The following is a 22706-nucleotide window of genomic DNA, read 5'->3' as shown; positions in this document are numbered from 1 at the left end:
AGAGCTGGGTGAGAAGTAAAACACTTGACCAAAGACTAGAGACCGCAGATATGAGAGTCCTGAGAAAGATAGAGGCGTGAACAGATGGCATCAATGGCAATATCATATTAAAAATGAGGATATTAGGAAAGAACTTGGCATTGTCAGCATCCAGGAATGCGTTAGCAGAGCTAATCTCAGGTGGTGTGGTCACTTAAATAGAATGGGAGAGAAAAGATTAGCAAAACAAGTGTTCTCTGCCAGGTTGGCAGGAAAACGACCCAGAGGAAGACCAAGATATAGGTGGATTGAAATGGTACAAAGTGCCTTAGATGATAGAAATATAAGATCTGATAATGTTGGAGTCTTGACAAGTAACAGACTGATTTGGAGGAAAATTGTAGATAGGAAGTTAGTAATGATATAATTTTTTCATGTAGTACTATCATATCCTGTACACCCCTTGAAGGTACATGGCAGGAATTTGATGATAATGACTGTGGTCTATATGTGTTCCATTATTAATTTATTATGCCATAGGTACCTCTAAAGATTAGACAGTAGCAGTATTAAAACCATATAAAGGGAAATAATAACCTCCCTATTACTGCTATGGAATGTTCTTCAGCCACAAACTAATCTGATATGCTATTTTGCCCACCTTTAAACTTCAATTCCTTATCCGCTATCATCCCCAAATCTCTGCTATCTCATCATTTCCTACAGTTCAGTTCCATCAACATAGTACACAGCTTGTGACCTCTTCATTCTGAAGCACATGACTTTATAAATGGCCATGTGTAAAGTCATGTTACTCTTTGTCCTTATTTCTAGTCTATTGGTTATCCTTCAGGATCTCTACATCATCCTCATTCACTATTACTTTTACTAGCTTTGTATCATTGGAAAACAACCAAATACCCCCCCACCTCCCACCTTTAATTATTCTCTAGCCTTCAGCTGGATTCATTTTCCATAAGTCTGCTGATTAAGTTATATCGGTGTTAGATTTGGTGATATCCTTACAGGATGTGTTTGTGGAGGTATCAACACTGCTACCTGCTAGTGAAAGTGATCATGAAGCATTGGTCTGGAAAGTAGTCAAGCAGGAAAAAGTAGTTATCAAGAAGGTCTATATATGGAACTATAAGGTTGGTGATTATCAGAAGCTCCATAGTCAATTAGCATCAATATACTGGGTTGATGAATTGCATAGAAAAGATGTTGACAGCATGGGAAGTGATAAGGCAGTATCTAACATAAGCAGTGCATAACTGTATACCAAGAGTTGAGTGAATAAATAAAATAGGAGTGAGATGGATGAACAGTGAAATCAAGCAAGCAGTGTTACAAAAGAAGTTGTTATGGTGGAAGTACAAGACAGTTTGCAATGAACAAATGCATGAAGAATGTAAAGTGCAGGGCAGGAACGTGACAAGCATGGTTTAAAAAGAAAAAGGTAGAATATGAGAGGAGATTGGCCAGTCAGGTCAAAGCTAATCTAAGGAATTTCTGCTATATGAAGAGCAAGAGGAAAAATAATTATGGCAGGTTGATAGCTATGGTAGCAGAGTAACCATAGCAAATGATATAGTAGAATTATTTAATGAACACCTCATCGGTGCATATCATTGCGGGGTGAATAAAGTTGTGCAACAAGTAGAAGGGTGGCAAGAATTAAGGAATTAAAGGTGAAAGAATCAAAAGATGTATGAAGTGTTACTTGGATTAGATGTTAATAGGGCGGTGGGAATGGATGACATATCACTACATATTATAAAAGAATGTGCAAAAGAGTTAGCCATTACCTTGTATCGGTTGTTTAACGAGAGTCTTGCAGTGGGTAAGGTTACTAAGGTGTGGAAAGAAGGCAAAATAATACCTCTATGCAAGCAGGTTCGAGAACAGAAGTTTCCAATTATAGACATTATCATCATCAAATTCCTGCCATGTACCCTCAAGGGGTGTACAGGCTATGATAGTATTACATGACAAAAATTACATCATTATTAACTTCCTATCTACAATTTTCCTCCAAATCAGTCTGTTACTTGTCAAGACTCCAACATTATCAGATCTTATATTTCTATCGTCTAAGGCACTTTATACTGCATCGATCCACCTATATCTTGGTCTTTCTCTGAGTCGTTTTGCTGCCAACCTGGCAGAGAATGCTTGTTTTACTAATCTTTCCTCGCCCATTCTCTTTAAGTGACCATACCACCTGAGATTAGCTCTGCTAACACATTCCTGGATGCTGACAATGCCAAGTTCTTTCCTAATATCCTTGTTTTTAATATGATATTGCCATTGATGCCATTGTTTCAGGACTCTCATATCTGCGGTCTCTAGTCTTTGGTCAAGTGTTTTACTTCTGACCTAGCTCTCAGATCCATAAGTTAAAACTGGTTTGAACACTGTCTTGTATACAGCTAATTTAGTGTTCCGACTAATTTCTCTCTTATTCCATATGAATTTATTCAATTGACTTCCCACCATACCTGCTTTGCTGATTCTGTTGTCTATTTCTATATTTAATTTACCATCTTCATTAAAAATCGTGCCTAAGTAGCTGAAATGTTTTACTTGTTCCATTCACAACACAGTTGACATTTTCAATGATTCTGCCTATTTTCATTGTCTTTGTCTTTTTATTGCTGATCTTCATACCATATCTATTACAACAGCTATTCAATTTAGTCAGAGAATCTTGCAGACTTGTAGCAGATTTATTTAGAAGTATAACATCATCCACATAAAGCAAAGAGCTGACATTAACATCTCCAATTTTGATATCATGTTTAATACCACTTTCCTTCATAATGTGATCCATATAGATAATGAATAATAGAGGGGATAATGTACATCCTTGTCTCACACCAGATTTAACATTAAACCATCTTCCTGTACTTCCTTCAATTCTAACTGCTGACTTACAACTCAAATAAAGACTAAGTATGTCTGTATATTTGAAGTTGTGATCAAAGTGTTGGAAAAATTTAGAAATAGAATACAGGATTGGATTTAGAAACACAGGATTCTCTATGATGGTCAGCATGGGATTTTGAAGGGCAGGTCTTGTTTCAGCAATCTGCTTATGTTTTATGATAAGGTTTGACAAATGTGTTGGATAAGGGAAAATCATGTACAGTGATATTCTTGGACTTTGCAAAAACATTTGATAGATCAAGGTTTCCCAAACTGTGTTCCGCATAACACTAGTGTTCAGCGGAAGGTGAATAAGTGTTCCACGAGAAGTTCTCCTGGAATTTGTCATTTTAGTTTTCTCAGCATTTTTCATGAAATAAATATTTTATAGTGGAAATATTCTGAGGAGAATAATATTCATGAATATGTCAAAAAGCTCAGACCCAGAATGCCTAATAACATTTGTTAGCAAATGATAGTGACCAAGTTGTGTATTTTTAAATGTGGAAGTATTCATGAATTATCTTTAATTTTCACACATCGAAACCTTTCAACATTTGAGAAAGGGAATACCGCTGTTTATGACCAGTCATAAAAATTGCCTGCAAGCTGATTACAATAATGGGCAGCGTACCTCTGTTCTCAAAACTGAAAGAAATAACATCTGTGTTGCAAATGTTAGTGACCAATCAGCAAGGAAGTATAAAGAAAATTTTTCTGTATCCGGTTCTCAAATCTAGTAATACTGAATACTTTCTTCGCAAGTTCGTATTGTAGGGTGAAAGTTTCGAAACCATAGTGCCGTGATTTTTTAAAAGTAATAGGCCTGCAGATTTAAATTTTAATATGAATAAGAGACAAGGGACTTTGTTTAATTTTGGTATTAAGAAATCTCTTATTGAAGGTGTTTGTGATGAGTCATCCACCATCAACCTACAAAGTGATCTCCAGGATGTACAAAAGGAGGGAGAAAACTACCAGCACACAGGAGAAAAAGTCTGCATTCACTCGTAAGTACTTATAATAATATTATAAATTTTTGGTGATCAGAATGGGATATATCAATGAATATCAGCACAAAGTAATTTAATGATCTTTATGTTTAACTGATGTTTAATTAATTATTAATTAATAATAAAAAACTGCTAAATTAACAATTAATTAATACATTACAAAATAACCAAGGTGTTCCATGAAAATTTCAGGATTTGTGAAGTGTTCCGTCGTAGGAAAAGTTTGGGAAACGCTGAGATAGATTACCATATGATAAGTTGGTGTACAAGCTGCACAGGATAGGAATAGATAGTATATTCGTTAAATGGATTGAGATTGGTTCTCTGAATGATACCAGCAAGTTGTGTGCCAATGATGGAAAGTTAGCTAGAATTATCAAGAGTAGTGCTGATGTTAATTCTCTATGAGAAGATTTGAATAGCCTTTTAGCTTGGACAAATGAATGGGGGAGGTTTTAATGTTGATAAATGCAAGGCGTTACGTTTTGGGTTACAGAGATATAAGGCTATATAATGTATAGGTGGACTGTACTTCAGAAAATGGTGAGATTCAGGATCTTAGAGTGATGGAGTGGTAGCTGACTGATTTCCAAGGACATATCACATGTGTCGCAAAGACTGCACGTCGTATTGCTGCTATGATAAAAAGTACATTGACATGTAGGGATAAGGTGGTGGTAGTGGTGGTGCATTTAATTAAGGCATTGGTCAGACCACATATAGACTATATTGTGCTCAGACTTGGTCACTTAGTTTTCATTGTGATGTGGAAACACTAGAGAAAAGATGAATAACCAAAATGATTCCAGGAGTCTGGAGTGTTGGTTATGAAGAGCATTTGAGAGAATGTGAATTAGAGGTTGGTGGATAGGAGAAGAAGATGAGATATGATAGAGATCTTCAAGTTAGTTAAAGGAGTCTATCATATTAATACAGAAGAAATTATAAAAAAAAGAGTGGATGTAAAGAACGAGAAACCAACCCTATAAGTCATATAGAGATGTGGTGAAGAGTTGTTAGTGAGTGAAATACATTGCCTGAGTGCATTGTGAGTGCAGATAGTGTAAATAACTTCAAAGCTCATTGAAAGTTTATTTTTCACTTGGTTAGACTATAATAAATTTGGTTTAATCCTTTATCCAAGTGTGAGCAAACAAAGTTTGCACCTGAAAGTATCTTCAGGACTGGGGTAAGGAGGTACAACACCTGGCAACTCATTGCAAAGGTGGAGCAAGGCTAACATCACTCCTATCTCAGTATCTCCCATAATGCAAAACACATCTCCTTGCAGATATGTATAATGTTATGCATTAAGGGAAGGGCCACTACCCAGACACTACAGTCTCTTCCTATGAGACCTCAATAAAGGTCGAAACTAGTCTGGGTAGTGGCCCTTCCCTTAATACATAACATTATACATATCTGCAAGGAGATGTGTTTTGCATTATGGGAGATACTGAGATAGGAGTGATGTTAGCTTGCTCCTCCTTTGCAACAAGTTGCCCGGTGTTGTACCACCTTACCCTAGTCCTAAAGATACTTTCAGGTGCAAACTTTGTTTGCTCACACTTGGATAAAGGATTAAACTAAATTTATTATTAACTTCAAAGCTCATTATCATAGCCATGTTGCTGGTTGATTGGGCCTCCCATGATGAGTCTGTTAACTCCATAGAGGTTATGAGATAATAATAATATGACTTCCAAGAAGACTTTTTCCCAAAAGAATTTTACTGGAGAACAAGATATGCATCATCATTTCTTTGAAAATTAAAAATAAATGAATACAGCCTCTAATTAAAATCAGCACTTACCTGAATCTTCCATAAGAAATCAAGACGAGCTATCCATTCCATCTGACGACCATGGATTAAAATTGCAAGTAGAAAATTCCCAATAGCAACTACTCCAATGATGTGAAGAGGAACTACAGCTCTGAAATGCAAGGAATATACAAAACTGAGAAATCCACATATAAGCAAGATTTGTGGGATAAGTTTATGAACTTATCCCTTTTATAATAAAGTTACAAGAGCAGTAGATGAGGGAAAGGCATATACTGCCATTTTCTTGGATTTTAGCAAAGGCATTTGACAGGGTGCCACATGATAAGCTGATATTTAAGTTGCAGCACATGGGTTTAGATGTCAGGTTGGTCAACTGGATTCAGGATTGACTGTCCGATAGGTATCAGAGAGTTGTGTATGGTGGGGCAGTTTCAAGGAAGCAAAATTACAAGTGGGGTCCCACAGGGCTCAGTACTGGAACTTATGTTTAACCTATATATCAATGACATTGTCAGTGGACTGCAGGGGGGGGGAGATATTCAGCTGTTTGCAGATGATGTGAAGCTGGGAAGGATTAATAGTAATAGTGCAGATATGATAGCCCTGCGAGAGGATTTGAATAAGCTAGACAGATGGGCAAATGAATGGGGATATCAGTTTAATGCAACAAAATGTAAGGTCTTGAGGTTTGGGACACATCGATGGGACGCTGCATCCTCTATGGGAGGAGTTGTACTGGAGGAAGTAGAGGGAGACAAGAGATCTAGGGAGGTGATGATTAATAGAAACATGAAATTCAGGGGACATATTGCAAAGGTGATAAAGATAACACAGAGGATTGCTGCAATACTGAGAAGGACGCTGACCTGCAGACATAAGAGTTATCAATCCGTTGTATAAAGACCCTGATCAGACCACACTTGGACTATTGTTCTCAGATTTGGTTCCCAGGATTTGAAGGGGATAAATTAACTGTGGAAAGGGTACAGAGGCCGATAACAAAGATGGTTTCAGGATTGTACAATGTTAGTTATTGGAATCAGCTGAGGGAATGTGGACTGCAGAGTTTGTTAGATAGAAGGAGAGGTGATATGATTGAGACTTTTAAACTGTTGAAAGGTGGCTACAGGGTTGACACTGGGGAGTTCTTTCACTTGGTTGAACAGCAGGAAGGAGTGATGACAAGGGGATTATCCCTGGAAGTTACAAAAAGAAGCTGTGAGCAAGAGGGTGAGGAGTGGTTTCTTTGCATGGAGGATAGTTGAACTGTGGAATGCATTGGCTGATAGAGTGGTGAGAGCGAGAACAGTCAATGAGTTTAAGGAGTGGTATGAGAGATTTTGTGTTTCCTAGGAAGGACCTCCCGCATTGATACTTTTGACTCCATGGAGGCCTGAATAATAATAACTAGAGAAATTATTCTCAGACTTTCCTTCGGGAAAGAACAGAAAAAAAAATGCTCAATATCTAGTCATTCAACAAATTATTACTGAAATTTATATTTTTCCAGAATTTAGCTTCCCTTTTCTTTCCCAATGCACAGTGCAGGGAGAGTCGTAAATATGCCCTTCTTCTTTGAGTGCCATCTCCCATCGGAGGTCAGCGACCACCTTGGCAAATTTTGAGCGATTCTCAGCTATTCTGAGCAGTCTCTCAGAGTTCATACCAGTCCACTGTCTGATATCTGCCAGCCAAGATTTTCTTCGTCTTCCTTGTCCTCTTCTTCCATTTATCTTCCCTTTTATAATCAATTGAAGTATCTTATATTTTTCATTACGAAGTAAGTGACCAAGATATGCAGTTTTCCTTCTTTTTATGGTATCTAAAAGTTCACGTGATTTCCCCATTTGTTTCAGTACTTCCTGATTGGACGTTTTTGCTGTCCATGGGATTTTTAACATTCGTCTGTATAACCACATCTCAAAGGCTTCAAGTCTTTTTATTGATGTTGTCTTCAAGGTCCAAGTTTCTGCACCATACAGCAGTACAGACCATACATAGCATTTAACCATGCGTACTCTAAGCTCTAAGTTTAAACTGCGGTTACACAGTGTTGATTTCATCAAGAGAAACTTTTTTTTCTTGCCATTTCAATTCTAACTTTTATTTCCATTTCTGTTGCAATCTTCATTTAACCAGCATCCGAGATATTTAAACTTTGCCACTCTTTCTATTTGTTTCCTATTTAAAGAAAGTGCTAAATTAAGAATTGGTTTCTTACTTATGACCATGAATTTAGTTTTGGTGATATTTATTTTTAATCCCATTTTTTCACTCTCTGCATTTATTAGCTCGAAAAGATTTTGAAGATCCTGAATATTGTCAGCCAGAAGAGCTGTATCATCGGCATATCAGATGTTACTGATGATTTCACCATTTACACTAATCCCTTCCAAGACTTTTTGAAATATGGCTTCTGAGTAGATGTTAAAAAGAAGAGGTGACAGCACACATCCTTGCCTTACTCCTCGTTTGATGTTAATGGAGTCTGTAATAATGTCATCAACTTGAACAGATGCCTTTTGGTTCCAATATAAGTTTTCAATGATCCTGATGTCTTTACCATCTAATCCAATTCTTTTTAATAGTACAATCATTTTAGCATGTTGGACTTTGTCAAATGCTTTCTCGAAGTCGATGAAGCAAATGAATATTACCTTGTTTTGGTCAATACATTTTTGAAATAAGATCTGAGAACAGAAAAGAGCCTCTCTTGTTCCCAAGCCATTTCTAAAGCCGAATTGGGTATCACTGATGGCGTCTTCACATTTTCTGTATATTCTTTTTTGAATTAATATGAATAAATATGCCCAATAAAAAAATTTCTCCAAATCTCAATAAGGGCTAATGTCGTGGAGCAGAGCTCCAAGATCATTGTGCCAGTGAATACTAATGGCCAATTTCATATTACACATTCTAAAAGGTATAATATTCCTTAGTTCGTATCATTAAGGAATATAATATAAGCACAATCATACTATGTTGTTGCTCCTGAAGCATATGGGATATTTTTCTAGATTCCATTTTTCATTATTCTAATTTTATGGGCTAGACTTATCCAACATATTGCTCATGAGATAAAAATATTTTGGCTACCAGATTCTCTAAAAAAAAAAAAAGTATGAAAGTTTAACATATGATGAAAGATTTATCTCATAGGTAGTTTTGAATAATATTCTTATGATTTATATAACATCTGTTTATTTAGTCAGTTGCTGTTCAAAGACTGTCATTGTAAAAAAAAAACTACGACAATTACGATTCCCTAAAAAATTATGTCAGTATTCAGCATTCATCAAACACTGTATGGCAAAGATAATGATTGCACTGAAAATATCTTTTGTTTCAGCTGCTGTTCACTAGCTACAATATTCAAACTTGATATAGAAGAATTCACAACATGATCACTCATTTTTATGCCTTTCCATAAAAATGCATTCAACTGTACTAAAGTAATGGTTATGCATGAGTTTTAATGGTGCATCAATGCTTGTAGAATAATCACAAAAAAATAAAAGGCACTAAAATTTATGGATAATCTTTTTGGTATAAAATACTGCCATTTCAAAATGGGATGTATAGTTAATGAATGCTATGAAAAATATTTAAATGACAAAGAAGAAATCTTCATTTTCAGAAAACAAATAATTAAAAATCATTAATAATTAAATACAATTAAAATTAATGCAAGTATTTTGACATCAATAATTTTTGAAAGTAACCATTCCTACTTGACAAATTTTATTCTGGTTTTAATCATTTACCCAAGCATGAGAAAACAAAAGTTTGTATGTTAAGTCTCTTCACGACTTGGCTACTTATATGTAGAGAAGCTGTTGGCATTACATCAGACACCTCAATATCCTATAATGCACTGCACAGCAACTTTCAGATGGGTATGTTGCTATGCACTGTAGGAAGGATTACTACTTAGACCAGTTTCAACTGTACCTGTTTTATCAGTGTAAGCTATACCCATGGAGATCCTGTAAGGTAGGTAAAATTCAATGCAGAAGACATTTTCCAGATGCAAGTAACAAAATGATATATCATATTTTGTTACTTGGATATTCTTGAGTATTCAGTGTATCCATATATATATATATATATACCATGGTGAGAAGAATTATGATTTTTTTTTTTTTCCACCAGAAAGTAATCTATACTTGACAAGAAATTATATTCTCGTCTTAATCCCTTTACCCAAGTAACAGCAAAGAATAATTTTGTGCATGAACGATTAAAAAGTAAAGGGTGAAAGACTCCTCAATGCTTGAGTAAAGATTGAAAGTTTTTTCACTTAGTTATAATATAGATTAAAGATGCCAAGAAATTATATTCTTGGTTTCATCCTTTATCCAAGCATAAGCAAACAGAATTTGCACATGAAGTCACTTCAACTAGACTGCTATATAGAGGCTAATGATTTTACATCAGTTGCCTTAGTATCCCATGATGCAATGCACATATATATACAGACATGTATAGTACTATGTAGTGGCAGCCGGTGAAAATTTTAAGTGGGGGTGCTGCATATAATAAAATAAAATAAATAAAAAAAATTCTTAATTAGTAACGAATTTATCAATAAATAAATTTACATATTAAAAAATTGCTTTATTAAAGATATTTCATCCTCACCACGAACAAACACCAATAATCAGTTTCGTATCAATAGCAATGACAAGTGCAAACGAATATCAGCATTAGATCGCAGTGCATTTGTTTCGTATAACAATAATTGAAAAAATATAATCCTTTTCATATTTTCAACAGTGACACTTGTCATAATTCAGCCTTGTATCTATAATAAATAACTAATTATATGTTATTTTAACAAAATAAAACCAATAATAAACATTTCATATCTCACAGAAATAATGCGCGCAAGCTTATAATACACTGCCCAAGCAGCAGTGTATCTAATGACGTAACGTGCAATAACAAGCGCAAAGGAATATCAGCATTAGATCGCAGTGCATTTGTTTCATAATCTAAAGCGTTAATCGAACAATTCCAATTATTAACTATTCAATCAATGTCAAAACATAAGCTGTAGACTTTAACATGTTGTATTGCATTTATATAATGTTGTAAGCATTGTTATTATTTATAAACAGACAAAATTTAACTTTTTCCTTGGGGGTGATGCAGTGTCGCAGTGCTTACGTACAAGCCACCACTGGTGCTATGCATTACATTACAGCAAGGACCACTACCCAGACCGGTTTCGACCTTTATTGAGGTATGCTAGAATGTAGGAATACCTCTCCAACAATGCTAAGTGATCTACAACATTCCTCTTAATCTCATTGAGTGACCCTAAAGGATCACTTCTAAACTCATTACTCCTGACTTGAATCACTTGAGGACAGGGCCAGCCTTCTCTATAAAGGGGCCCGGGTGCAAGAAACCTTTTGGGGCCCTAAAATATTTTTCAAAGGTAAAAATTAAAGTATTCGAAATGAACGTATTGTAAAACCTCTTACCTGCAAATGATTTTGTCACAGGAAAACAAAATAAAAAAACACATTAGAAATATAACAGGTTAACATAACGTTTACTGAACACAAAACAAAAGTATTAAATAATTAAATATTTAACACAAACAAAATTAACCTGGCTCACCGACTAGTGCACAAAAACTATTTACAATTAATTATTGTTTAAAGTAATAAAAAAATTAATTTAAGCACATAAAAAAATAAATAGGTTTACTATATAGGGGCCTAGTTTTACTAACACGTATATTGCTTAATATGTATTTATTTAAATATGCGATTTTTCTTTTGCTATGTCATTAATCATTTCCAAAAAATTGCAATTTTCTTTTCGATGCTTAATATAGCAAGTGCATTTAAGCGTTCTTCGCACATACTTGACCAAAGATAATCCTTTTTCAATTTTAATTTGCTAAAAGAACGCTCTGCACTTGCTATAGTAACTGGTAACGTAAAGAAAATTTTCAATACAGTTAGCACATTTGGAAATAGTTCATTATAACTATTATTTAATATATATTGCAATATGTCTTGCGCGTTACTTACATTTTTTTTGGTCCAAGATCAATTCTCGTAACAAATCAATTTCCTGGATTAAGTCTTCATTTACATCTTTACTATAATATTTTACAAAATCCCTTGAGCAGTTTTCTATTTCATTTTTTTCAAATGTTTTTATATCAGTGATTAATTTAAAATAAGAAATAACATTGGGTATATTTTTAAATCTCTTATCTATTTGTACAATAACAGTATCAATCACAACGTTGAAAAAGTGACATCTAAATTCCTCTACTGGGTTGAGTAAAACTTCATCTTCTGCTAGTTCGAAAAATAATCTTTTTCTTTTTCGAATTCTTTTTTCAGGGAAGTCTTCGGAAATATTCAAGTTTTGTGATATCATTTTTGCGTCGTCTAAAAATGTGTTAAATTTTGATCTTAAATTTTGGATTTCATTTTTAATTTTATTCACTAAATTAAAAGCAGAGTCAAGAACAATTGTTTTTGCTTGAAATAGTTTGTTGATACTATTAATTTTTGACAATATTGTAAACCACACTGATAAGCTTAAAATAAATGGCATTTCTTGTAACGAATCTAGTAGACTTTTAACTTCGGATACTGCTGTGTTATCATTAATTGCACCAATAAATTCTTCTAAGACTACTCTGTCGGCCTGGTTGGCCGAGTGGATAGCGTATCCGCTCTCCAGCCAAAGGGCTGCGGGTTCAAATCCCGCCGTGGACATGGATGTTTGTGATTGTCTGTGGAAATACCAGTGGTGGTAGGCGGTAGATGGCGTTGGTGTAGTTGTGGTCCATTGTGATTGAATGGTGGAGACGGAGTTGTAGACCTGGTACCCTCCCTTGATGAGTCCTTGAACTCCCTGGAGGTGTCAAATAATAATATAAGACATAAGTTTGTTCAAACTGTGTATACACTGCTTTGACTGCGTCTACTTTGGCTTCCCATCGAGTATCACATAATGGTTTAAGCGTAACATTTAAATGCTTTTGTGTAATTTCCCACCTTTTTTGTAGATAGAGAAAATACGCAGTATAAACGTTAAAATATTCCGAAATTTTTTTACAATATATACTACTGGAAGCAGCATCACAAATTATCAAATTAAAAGAATGTGATAAGCAAGGTACATAAATTGCATGAGGGTTTAAACTAATTATTCTAGATTATATGCCTTTATATGTTCCCTTCATATTGCTACCGTTATCGTATGCTTGCCCTTTGCAATTCATAATATCTAAATCAAGCTCGCCTATTCTTTTTAAAAGCGAATTTGCTAATCCTTCACAGTTACTTCGATAAATCCTATAAATGACTCATTTATAATTAATTTTTTGTCTACAAAATTTACATATCTAATAATTATTGAAGTTTGTTCTTTGTGAGAAATATCAGGAGTACAATCCATTTGGATACTGTAATATATGGTTGCTTTTATATCGTCTTTAATTTTATTAAGGGCTTCATTACCTAATGCAGCAATAATTTCTTCTTGAAATCTATGCGCCAAATGATGCACAATTCTTTTTTTTTGTATTTTTAATTCTGTTTACATGATCCATTAGCACAGAATCATATTTACTTAATAATTCTATTAAACTTAAAAAATTTCCATTATTCGGCGTTCCTATTGTTTCATGGGATCCTCAAAATGACAAGATTATTACTTGCTAAAAATAGAATTACATCTACAATTCTTTGGAATAGTAATTTTAGACATTCCGTTTCTTTATTTATATTAATTTGATTTGTTCTGTCAACAGTCGAACATAAATTAAGCCTTTTTAATAATTCTTGCCAAACAATAAAAGAATTAAAGTGACCAACAGAAAGCTCATGATCTCGAATTACAGATGACAGTTTTCTCCATTTATTAAAATCATATATAAATCATGTTGATTGATCTTTTCCTCTTCTTTTGGAAAATAATACACAACAAAAGCAAAACACTGAGTCTTGAGCTTTTGAGTAAACTAACCAGCTGCGAAGCTGAGTTTCACCATTTGGCATTTTTTTTTAAATAGTACAATGTAGAAAATGATCTGCCTTCAACATTCTTAATGAATGAGTCTTGATGATGTTGTTTAGGTCCGGTTTTAACACAAAATAATCTAAATTTATCAGTTATAATATTTGGCCACAAACCTGGATCATTTATATTCACTTGATCACCATCGTTATTATTGTTTTCATCGTTATTTGCTGTATCCAAAACGTTTGTATAATCAGACGCATCTTTTTCGACGAATCCCATAGTTTCTACATTTTCATTGAAAATGTTGTGTAGCTTGTTTGGAGTTTTCTTCTTCAGTTGAAGTTTGAATCACAACTGCTGAAGTTGTAGCAATTTCGTTGTCAGATTTATTTTGTAGCCATGAAAATAAATCTACTTGTGACTTTTTGAGATTTTGCTTTTCTTCTTTTTTCTTTTCTGCTGATTTCCTTATTTGACACACAGAGGGATACTTTCTTGGCATGGACATTATCGGTTAGGCTTTGCCTGTCGAATAAGTAAATAATATTAAATATTTTTATCCCATGAATAAATAAAAAGTTAAATATGTACATACTTTTTACAATTTTAGAAACACTCAAGGAATGTGTTTATTTTTTTCATTTGTTTACTTCAGTACATCAGTTTCACCCTTATCTATCACTATTAACTGAGTTGAAATTAACGTAGTTGAGATCTAATCACGTGCAGACAACATTTAATAATCCTGAATATTGATAATACATTTCACATAGCTTTAAAAATAACTTACCGTATTTACTGGAATATAACTGGTCCTCGCGTATAACTCGCACTCCTGATTTTGCTTTGCAAAAAAAAGAAATTGAAAAGTTTCACGTAACCTCACACAGAAAAATAAAGTTTAATCACGTTCACCTCATGGCAATAGTGACTTGCTTCCCGTGGCAAACCACACGCTCTCCATACTAGCCAATACGTCTGCAGACGCAAGTAAAAGCAGGTCGTTTTATTGTATCGCTGAATAAGGTGTCCATGCAGTTAGCCTAGTGGCTATGCACTTTGCAACCATGTGCCTGGGGAAGGAGTGTCCTAGGTTCGATTCCCGTCGACGAGGCGAGGAGCTTAAAGATCTTCCTCAGCCATAGCCAAGTTAGCCGGTCTTGGGTGTGGACAGCAGGGTTTTTCCACCAGTTTACCTGGAGTTTCTCATCCCGCAAACAGGCAAACCGGTCCAGTGAACACACACTGATTACAGTCAGGAATATTGACCTAGCCATAGGTCTGATTCGTCAGTTATGCCAGTTCCGGAGCCCGGATAAAATTTGGGGGGACTGAGATGGTGCTGTACCTCCCCGTAAAGGGGACTCACGGCCCTGTATCATCATACGATTATTATTGTATGATGATACACGTTTGTACCTTACTGAATAAGGTACAAACATTTGCAGTCTGTGTAATATATTTCTCAACAAATAGTGCAATTAGAGACAGCTGGGATAAAAATGGCACTAACTAATGAATCGCATGTCCCTTCCCCAAACTATGCTATTTAGCCGCAAGCAAAACCATATGCTGCACTGGCAAACACTAAAAACTAGATGTGTGTCTGTCCCCCCAGCCCAAATGCAGAGCAACAATAAAAATCAACAGAAAGTGTTAAAATTTGTAAACGTGTTAAAGCTAGGAAATATATAGTGAATATTGTTATGGCACTTTCAGATATTGAATTTGGTTGGAGACAATTAGCATTTCAATTCAAAAATTGTCTGCTGACTCTTATCATTGATTTGCACGATCTTTTGTTAATACTGCACCAATCACATGCACATATCTTTACTGGCCTAGTACCATGGCTGTCTGTTCATTAGTCATTCGTGAAGGATTGTTCATTAAGTATCTCAAGTCTTGTAAATTACTGCTAATTTTTGCTCGAAATAATGGGAAAGCAGATGGTGCTATTTGGGTAGGATGCACACAAGGAAACTGCTCTCTAGGCAGGAAATAGCAATTGCAATATATGTGGGGATTTTACGAAAAAAACTGAAAACTTTAGTTTCCGAAAATCAATGTAAAGGAAATTTGTTTTTAGATCTAATAAGTTAAACATATTAATTGACAATAAATACTTCCAATCCATATTTTAATGACTTATGATTTAATAAAATCTAAATCCACTTTAGAAAATGGATACAAAACATGAAAAGATATATCAAATGATGGTAAAGGAGTCATACCCCGTCCAGATTCCTGACAAATAATGCAACAACTGAACTGGACAAAACTTGGACATCAGTATATCGCAGAGATATATCGATGGCTTGGAAATAGGATGTTTGTTTCTAATTTTCTTATTAGTTATTATTATGAAACAGTTGGTAGAGTTTAATTAATTATTGCATTTTTATTTGGTATAGCTGTACTTAATAAAATTGTATTATAATAAGTTAAAATATGTGTCAGCGAAGATGTTTGAAATGTATTCCCAAAAAAAAAAAAAAAATCTGCTAACGCCTTTTTATTCCCATATATACAGGGAGTAGGCGATAGCTGGTCCAAGGTTATCACTAATTAAGAGGTACGCAGTGAAGAGAGACGGCTCTACAGGTGCCACCATCTCATGGTCCCTAACACTCGTATTTAATGTCTGAAATAATGTGGGTTCTACAGTCGATTTTCTTGAGTTTAAGGGATGAAAAACCCGAGTTTCCGGGAGAAAGAACCTGCTTGCCCATGTCTGAGATCGACTAACTCGGGAACTGAGTTAGTCGATCTCTGGCATGATCTCGAAAAAAGACTTGGAAAAATTTCGTCTAGTCGCTGACTAGACTCAAAACCAAGTCTTCCTTCATGCGGTCAAGCGCTGTGGTATGCAAATGCCACATCCACTGAGCTACACAGGCTCCTTTGAAATGTATTTTTTTATTTAATTATTTTTTAAGATGAGCCCTGGGTTGTGTTCCGGAAAAAAGTCATTGGCATGCCACGTTTGGCAGGCATGTTAAGGGTTGTCCACCCCTGCTCTAGACTAACCATATATAAAGAATATAATAAATATTTTTTCAACAGTTTCGATAACGAGCCAAATGATATAAATGTGTAACAGATTAGAAAAAAACTAATGATGAATCAGGCATTTTAGAGTAAAAACGAAATCATGTTTGTTAATTTTTATACACTGCATAAACGCATCAAAAGGGTTAAGCAAAAACCCTAATATAATAGAGAAACACAGAGATATTATTACTACCGGGAGCCCTAAAATCCTGTCGATGAAATCCCTTTAGTTATAAGCAAAATTAGAAGAAGAAAAAAATAAAATAAAATAAAAAAATAAGTCTCCACAAATGTGTACCGACCGTGCCCACTCAATCGTGGGCCCGGGTGCATTGCACCCATCGCACCCCCAAGATGGCCGGCCCTGCTTGAGGAAAGGAAACTCAGTGGTGGCTCCACTCACTGACACGCAAAAATCAGCCACCAAGCAAAACCTCTCTATTCCCCTGGAAGCAAGCTACTGTCAGTGGGAGAGCCAGAACCCAGAAGTGATACCAAGGTTGAAATAATGCAGACGTCATATTTCCATATACAAGTAGACAAAAGGTGTTGTATTTTAGTAATAACCTTATTACTAAAATACTCTGAAGTACAGATAGATGTTAAAAGTTTTTTCACTTCGTTATACTATAAATTAAAGATGCTAAAAAAACTATATTCTTGGTTTCATCCTTTATCCAAGCATAAGCAAACAAAGTTTGCACGTGAAATCACTTCACAACTGGGCTACTTCAAATCAATTGGCTTATCATCCCATAATACAATGCATATATCCTTATGGACATATGGACATGTATAACGCTATGCATTATGGGATACTAAGTCAATCGATGTGAAGTTGTTAGCCTCTATATACAAGTAGCTCAGTTGTGAAGTGACTTAATGTGCAAACTTTATTTGCTTATGCTTGGATAAAGGATGAAACCAAGAATATAATTTCTTGGCATCTTTAAGCTTTAATAAAGAATTAAAAGGATGTAATTTCTTGTCAAGTAAATTAATGCAAGTATTTTGATAGAAAATGCTTCTACAAATAGTCTCATTATATTAAAAATGAGAATACACCATTTTGCTACTTGTATATGACATGCATCGATTTACTGTCTGTATCTCCATGAGCCTAGTTGCACTAATGAGAATTCGATAAATGTTGAAAAACTGATCCGAATAGTGACAATTCCATTAATGCCTTGCAATATACACATTTGAAAGGAGATAAGTAGTGCATTATGGAATATTGAGGTAAATTGATGAGAAGTCAACATCCTCTTCTATATCAATAGCAGGGGCATATATTCCAGGTATGAGGTGCACATCCACGGAAATAGCAGTATCACTGATATTATATTTTTGCATGTACTCCTGTTAACAATGAAGCATTAGTATATTGTTTCTTGGCTATATGCAATTCCTAAAATTAAACACAATATACTAATGATATATACATGATGAGTTCACTTTCGATGCTTAAACATTGCATCCCATACATGTTAATAGCCTGGGTGTGTAGTGAGGAATATAGACACCTTTGGGCCCTTTGAACAGACACAGAGATGGTGCAGCAGGTCAAATTCTTAGCGTTCGAGTGGTTTCAAACCACCAAGAAGGCAAAGCAGGGTGTACGCTGAGACAATAGCACCCAGAAATCCATGGCACTGATTGGTTATTGTTATGGTTAATGTTTGATAGATTACCACATGATAAGTTCGTGTACAAGCCGCAGAGAATGGAAATTGATAGTATTCCCATTCTCTGCAGCTTATACGGAGATTGGCTCTTTGAAAGATACCAGCAAGTTGTATATGATGGAGCACTGTCTCAAAAAGGAGGGTAATTAGTGGCATATCTCAGAGTTTGATTCTTGGGCCCTACTGTTTAACTTGTTTGTAAATGATATATCATGTGGACTGAATGAGGATCTTCAGTTGTTTGTTGATGATGCAAAGTTGGGGAGAATTATAAGTTGCACTGCTGATGCTAATTCCCTTCAGGAAGATTTGAATAGACTTTTGACTTGGATAAAGGAGTGGGTTGTAGTTTTAATATCAATAAGTGCAAGGTGTGGCATTTTGGAGTGCAGAAATATAAGGTTGTGTACTATATTGATGGTACCATACCACAGGAAGTGGATGGGATTCGAGTTTTGGGAATGAGGGGTGACGGTAGACAAGTTTAGAGGGCGTATTTCAAGTGTTGCGAAGGCTGCACATCGTAGTGCTGCCATGATAAGAAGTGCTCTAACATGTAGGAAAAGGAAGTGTTGTGCCACTGTATAAAGCACTGGTCAGACACACTTCGACTATTGTGCTTAAATTTGGTCACCTGGTTTCAATACGATGTGAAAACATTAGAGAGGCTCCAGAGACAAGTAACTAAGACAATATCAGGACTTGGGAGTGCTGGCTATATATATATATATATATATATATAGAGAGAGATAGAGAGAGAGATTAAAGAAATGTGGATGGCAGAGTTTGGTGAACAGAGGAGGAAAAGAGGTGATATGATAGGGACATTTAAGTTAGTGAGAGGATTTTATTGGATTAATCCAGATGGGGTTATAAAAAGAGTATAAGGTTAGAGGGGAAAAAACAGAGACCATCACTGGAAGTTATGCAAGGTGTTGAGAAGAGGATTGTGAGGGAGTAGATCTAGAATTCTCAGTGAATGGAATGCATTATCTGAAATCATCATAATGCAGGGAGTGTTAATGAGTCTGTCGACTCCATGGAGAGTGCAATAATAATAATAGATGTGAGTTCAATGTTGCAAAATTAAAGGTTTCAAATTTTGGGAAACAAAGATGGGATGTAGAATTTATGCTTGGTGGGGATATATTGTTGGAGGTGGAAGAAATAAGAGATCTTGAGATGATAGTGGATAAGGATCTGAAATTTAGGGGACACATTGCCAAAATTTCAAGGACAACACAAAGAATTCTGGGAATGATGCAGAGGACACTGACTTGTAGAAGTGAGGAGAATCTTGTTCCATTGTATAGGGCTTCAATTAGGCCACACATGGACTACTATGCACAGATTTGGTCACCTGGTCTTCAAAAGGATGAGGAGATGTTGGATAGGGTCCAGAGGCGACTAAGGCAGTTAATGATCTCTGGAATGGCAAATATGAGGAAAGGTTGAGTTGAGAAGATGCAATTTACAGAGTCTGGTGGATAGGAAGAAGAGGGAGGGGTGATATGATAGAGACACACAAGTTAGTAAGGGATTGTTATAGGATCAATGTTGGAGAAGTTTTACAGAAAATGGTGGGAGATCAGAGGAGAATCAGAGGTCATGCCTGGAAGGTGTGAGAAGCAGGTTTTTTGCATGCAGAGTTGTGAATGATTGAAATGCCTTGCCTGGGAGAGGTGGTGTCTGCAGAGAATTTGAGTGTGTTTAAGGTGTGGTATGATGAGCTGTGTCTATGGCAAAAGGACCTCCTAGATGAGTTTTTGACTCAATGGGGTCTTGAGATAATAATAATAATAATAAATTTATTATTATTATTATCATCATCATCATCATTATTATTATTTCAGTGCATTTTAATGTTTGAAACAATGAGCTCCATGGTGATTTTTTCTAAGCTCTGGGTTTATAGAGCAGAATTTGCAGGAGATAAACTACTTGCTTGTGCCAGTGATCAATTAATTCCAGAAGAACTGGCTGGGAAAAAAAAAAAAAAAAAAAGGGGGGGGGAGCCTAGAATAAAACTTTCTAGTTAATGACCAGAATCGAACATAATAGCAGTTCAGCATCATGGAACCAGAAACACTGAAATAAGGCTACATAGGCATCTTATTACCATTTATATATCTTTATTATTTATGTATGCAGTTAGCGAGCAATTTCTAAGATTAACTTATAGTTGCTAATGGAAAACCATCTTTTTCAAAACTTAATTTCTGAGTGTTTGATATATATTCTTTATCCTTATGTTATTTTTAATCATTTTAATATAATAATAAAATACATATTTTATTATTATTGTCATCAGACCTATATGAACTCAAAAGACTGCTTTTGGGAGGTCCATCCGGTCATGCACGCACACACATACACACACACACACACACACAGCTCATCTAACTGTATCTTAAATGCATTCACAATCTACACACTTACCAGGTAATGCATTCCAATCACTCTCCACGCAAAAAAAAAACCATTTCTCACTTCCCTGCTCACACCCTCCTTCTACAACATTCAGGGATGACCTCTTGTTCCCCCCCCCACACACACACTCTATGAAAACTCTTCTACATTAATTTGATGATAATCCCTTACTAAATTCTATGTCTGTTTCGTATTCCTCCCCCACCCCATTGGCTAGACTCTGGAAATTGCATTTTCTCAACTTTTCTTCATACTCAACATTCCGAAAACATGAACGACCTTAGTCAATTGCCTCTGGAACTTTTCCAATATCTATTCATCCTGTTGAAAACTGGGTGACCAAACTTGCACACAGTAGTCCATATATAGCCTAATCAAGGCCTTAGAGAACAGAAACCATAACCCTCCTTACTTCCACACATCAGTGCCAAAATCCATTGTACAGTCCTCACAATTTTATCTGTCTCCCCACAATTTGTCCACTAAATTTTAGGTTCTAATCTGCCATTATTCCAAGATCTCTTATTTCCTCCACCTTCCCCAAGATATCCCCACAAAGTGTATATTCTGCATCCCATCTGTACTTCTCAAATTTTAAAATCTTACACTTTTGGCAGGTGAACTGGTAACCCTAACTGCATGTTCATTCCCTCAATCAAGTCCTCTTGTAAAGCCACATCTGTTTCGCTCCTCAAAGTACTTAACTTTGCATATCCCTATTCATACATTTCCCAACATCATTAATATAAAAGTTAAATAGCAACTTCCCCAAAATAGACCCATGGGACTCACCACTAGTGAACTTTCCTCTTCTGAGATATTGCTTCCATATACATAACTTCAGCCAATTTCCAATTTAATGCACTATTTTATTATCCAACTCCATCTGTGCCAACTGAACCAACTTATCATGAGAAGTCAATCAAAGGCCTTTGAAAAATCTAAATATACCACTGTGCATGAATCTCCCTTGCCCAGTGCACTTGTCACTTTATTGTAATAAGTAAGTAGATTAGTAAAACATTTATTATTATTATTCAGGCCTCCATGGAGTCAAAAGACTCATCGTGGGAGGTCCTTCCTAAGAAACACAGTCTATCAAGACTCATCGAGGGGAGGTCCCCCCCCCCGCCCCAAGAAACACAAATTCTATCATACCACTCAATGACCGTTCTTGCTCTCACCACTTCATCAGGCAATGCATTCCATGATTCAACTAGCCTCCATGCAAAGAAACCACTCCTCACCCTCTTGCTCACAGTTTCCTTTCCTAACTTCCAGGGATGGCCTCTTGTCATCACTCCTTCCCGCTGTTCAACCAAGCGAAAGAACTCCCCAGTGTCAACCCTGTAACCACCTCTCAACAGTTTAAAAGTCTCAATCATATCACCTCTCCTTCTCCTATCCACCAAACTCTGCAGTCCACATTCCCTCAGCCGATCCTCATAACTATCATGGTCAGTCCTGAAACCATCTTTGTTATCCGCCTTTGTACCCTTTCCACAGTTAATTTATCCCCTTCAAATACTGGGGACCAAATCTGAGAACAATAGTCCACGTGTGATCTGATCAGGGTCTTATACAATGGAATGATAACTGTTTTATCTCTACAGGTCAGTGTCCTTCTCATTATTACAGCAATCCTCTGTGTTACCTTCACCACCTTTGCAATATGTCCCCTAAATTTCAGGTTTCTATCAATCATGAATCCCAGATCTCTTGTCTCCCCTACTTCCTTCAGTATAACTCCTCCCATAGAGTATGCAAGGTCCCATCGATATGTCCCAAACCTCAAGACCTTACATTTTGCTGCATTAAACTGATATC

At 35.7% G+C, this 22706-nt stretch overlaps 1 protein-coding gene across 1 annotated transcript in view; it reads right to left on the bottom strand.

The window, feature by feature from the left end:
* Positions 1-22706, bottom strand: part of LOC150105503 (adenylate cyclase type 1-like) — a 280605-nt gene that overhangs the window by 70482 nt on the left and 187417 nt on the right. Inside the window, exon 15 of the mRNA XM_090393976.1 lies at positions 5734-5854. Coding sequence (XP_090250102.1) covers positions 5734-5854 — 121 coding nt within the window. The remainder of the gene's footprint in view (positions 1-5733; positions 5855-22706) is intronic.

The sequence above is a fragment of the Typopeltis vanoorti genome, chromosome 6, assembly GCF_054136105.1.
Source record: "Typopeltis vanoorti isolate ZY-2024b chromosome 6, IOZ_Tvanoo_1.0, whole genome shotgun sequence".
In the NCBI taxonomy this organism is placed as follows: Eukaryota; Metazoa; Arthropoda; class Arachnida; order Uropygi; family Thelyphonidae; genus Typopeltis; species Typopeltis vanoorti.
The sequence above is the reverse complement of the archived record's forward strand: the minus strand, read 5'-3'. Positions and strand labels throughout refer to the sequence as shown.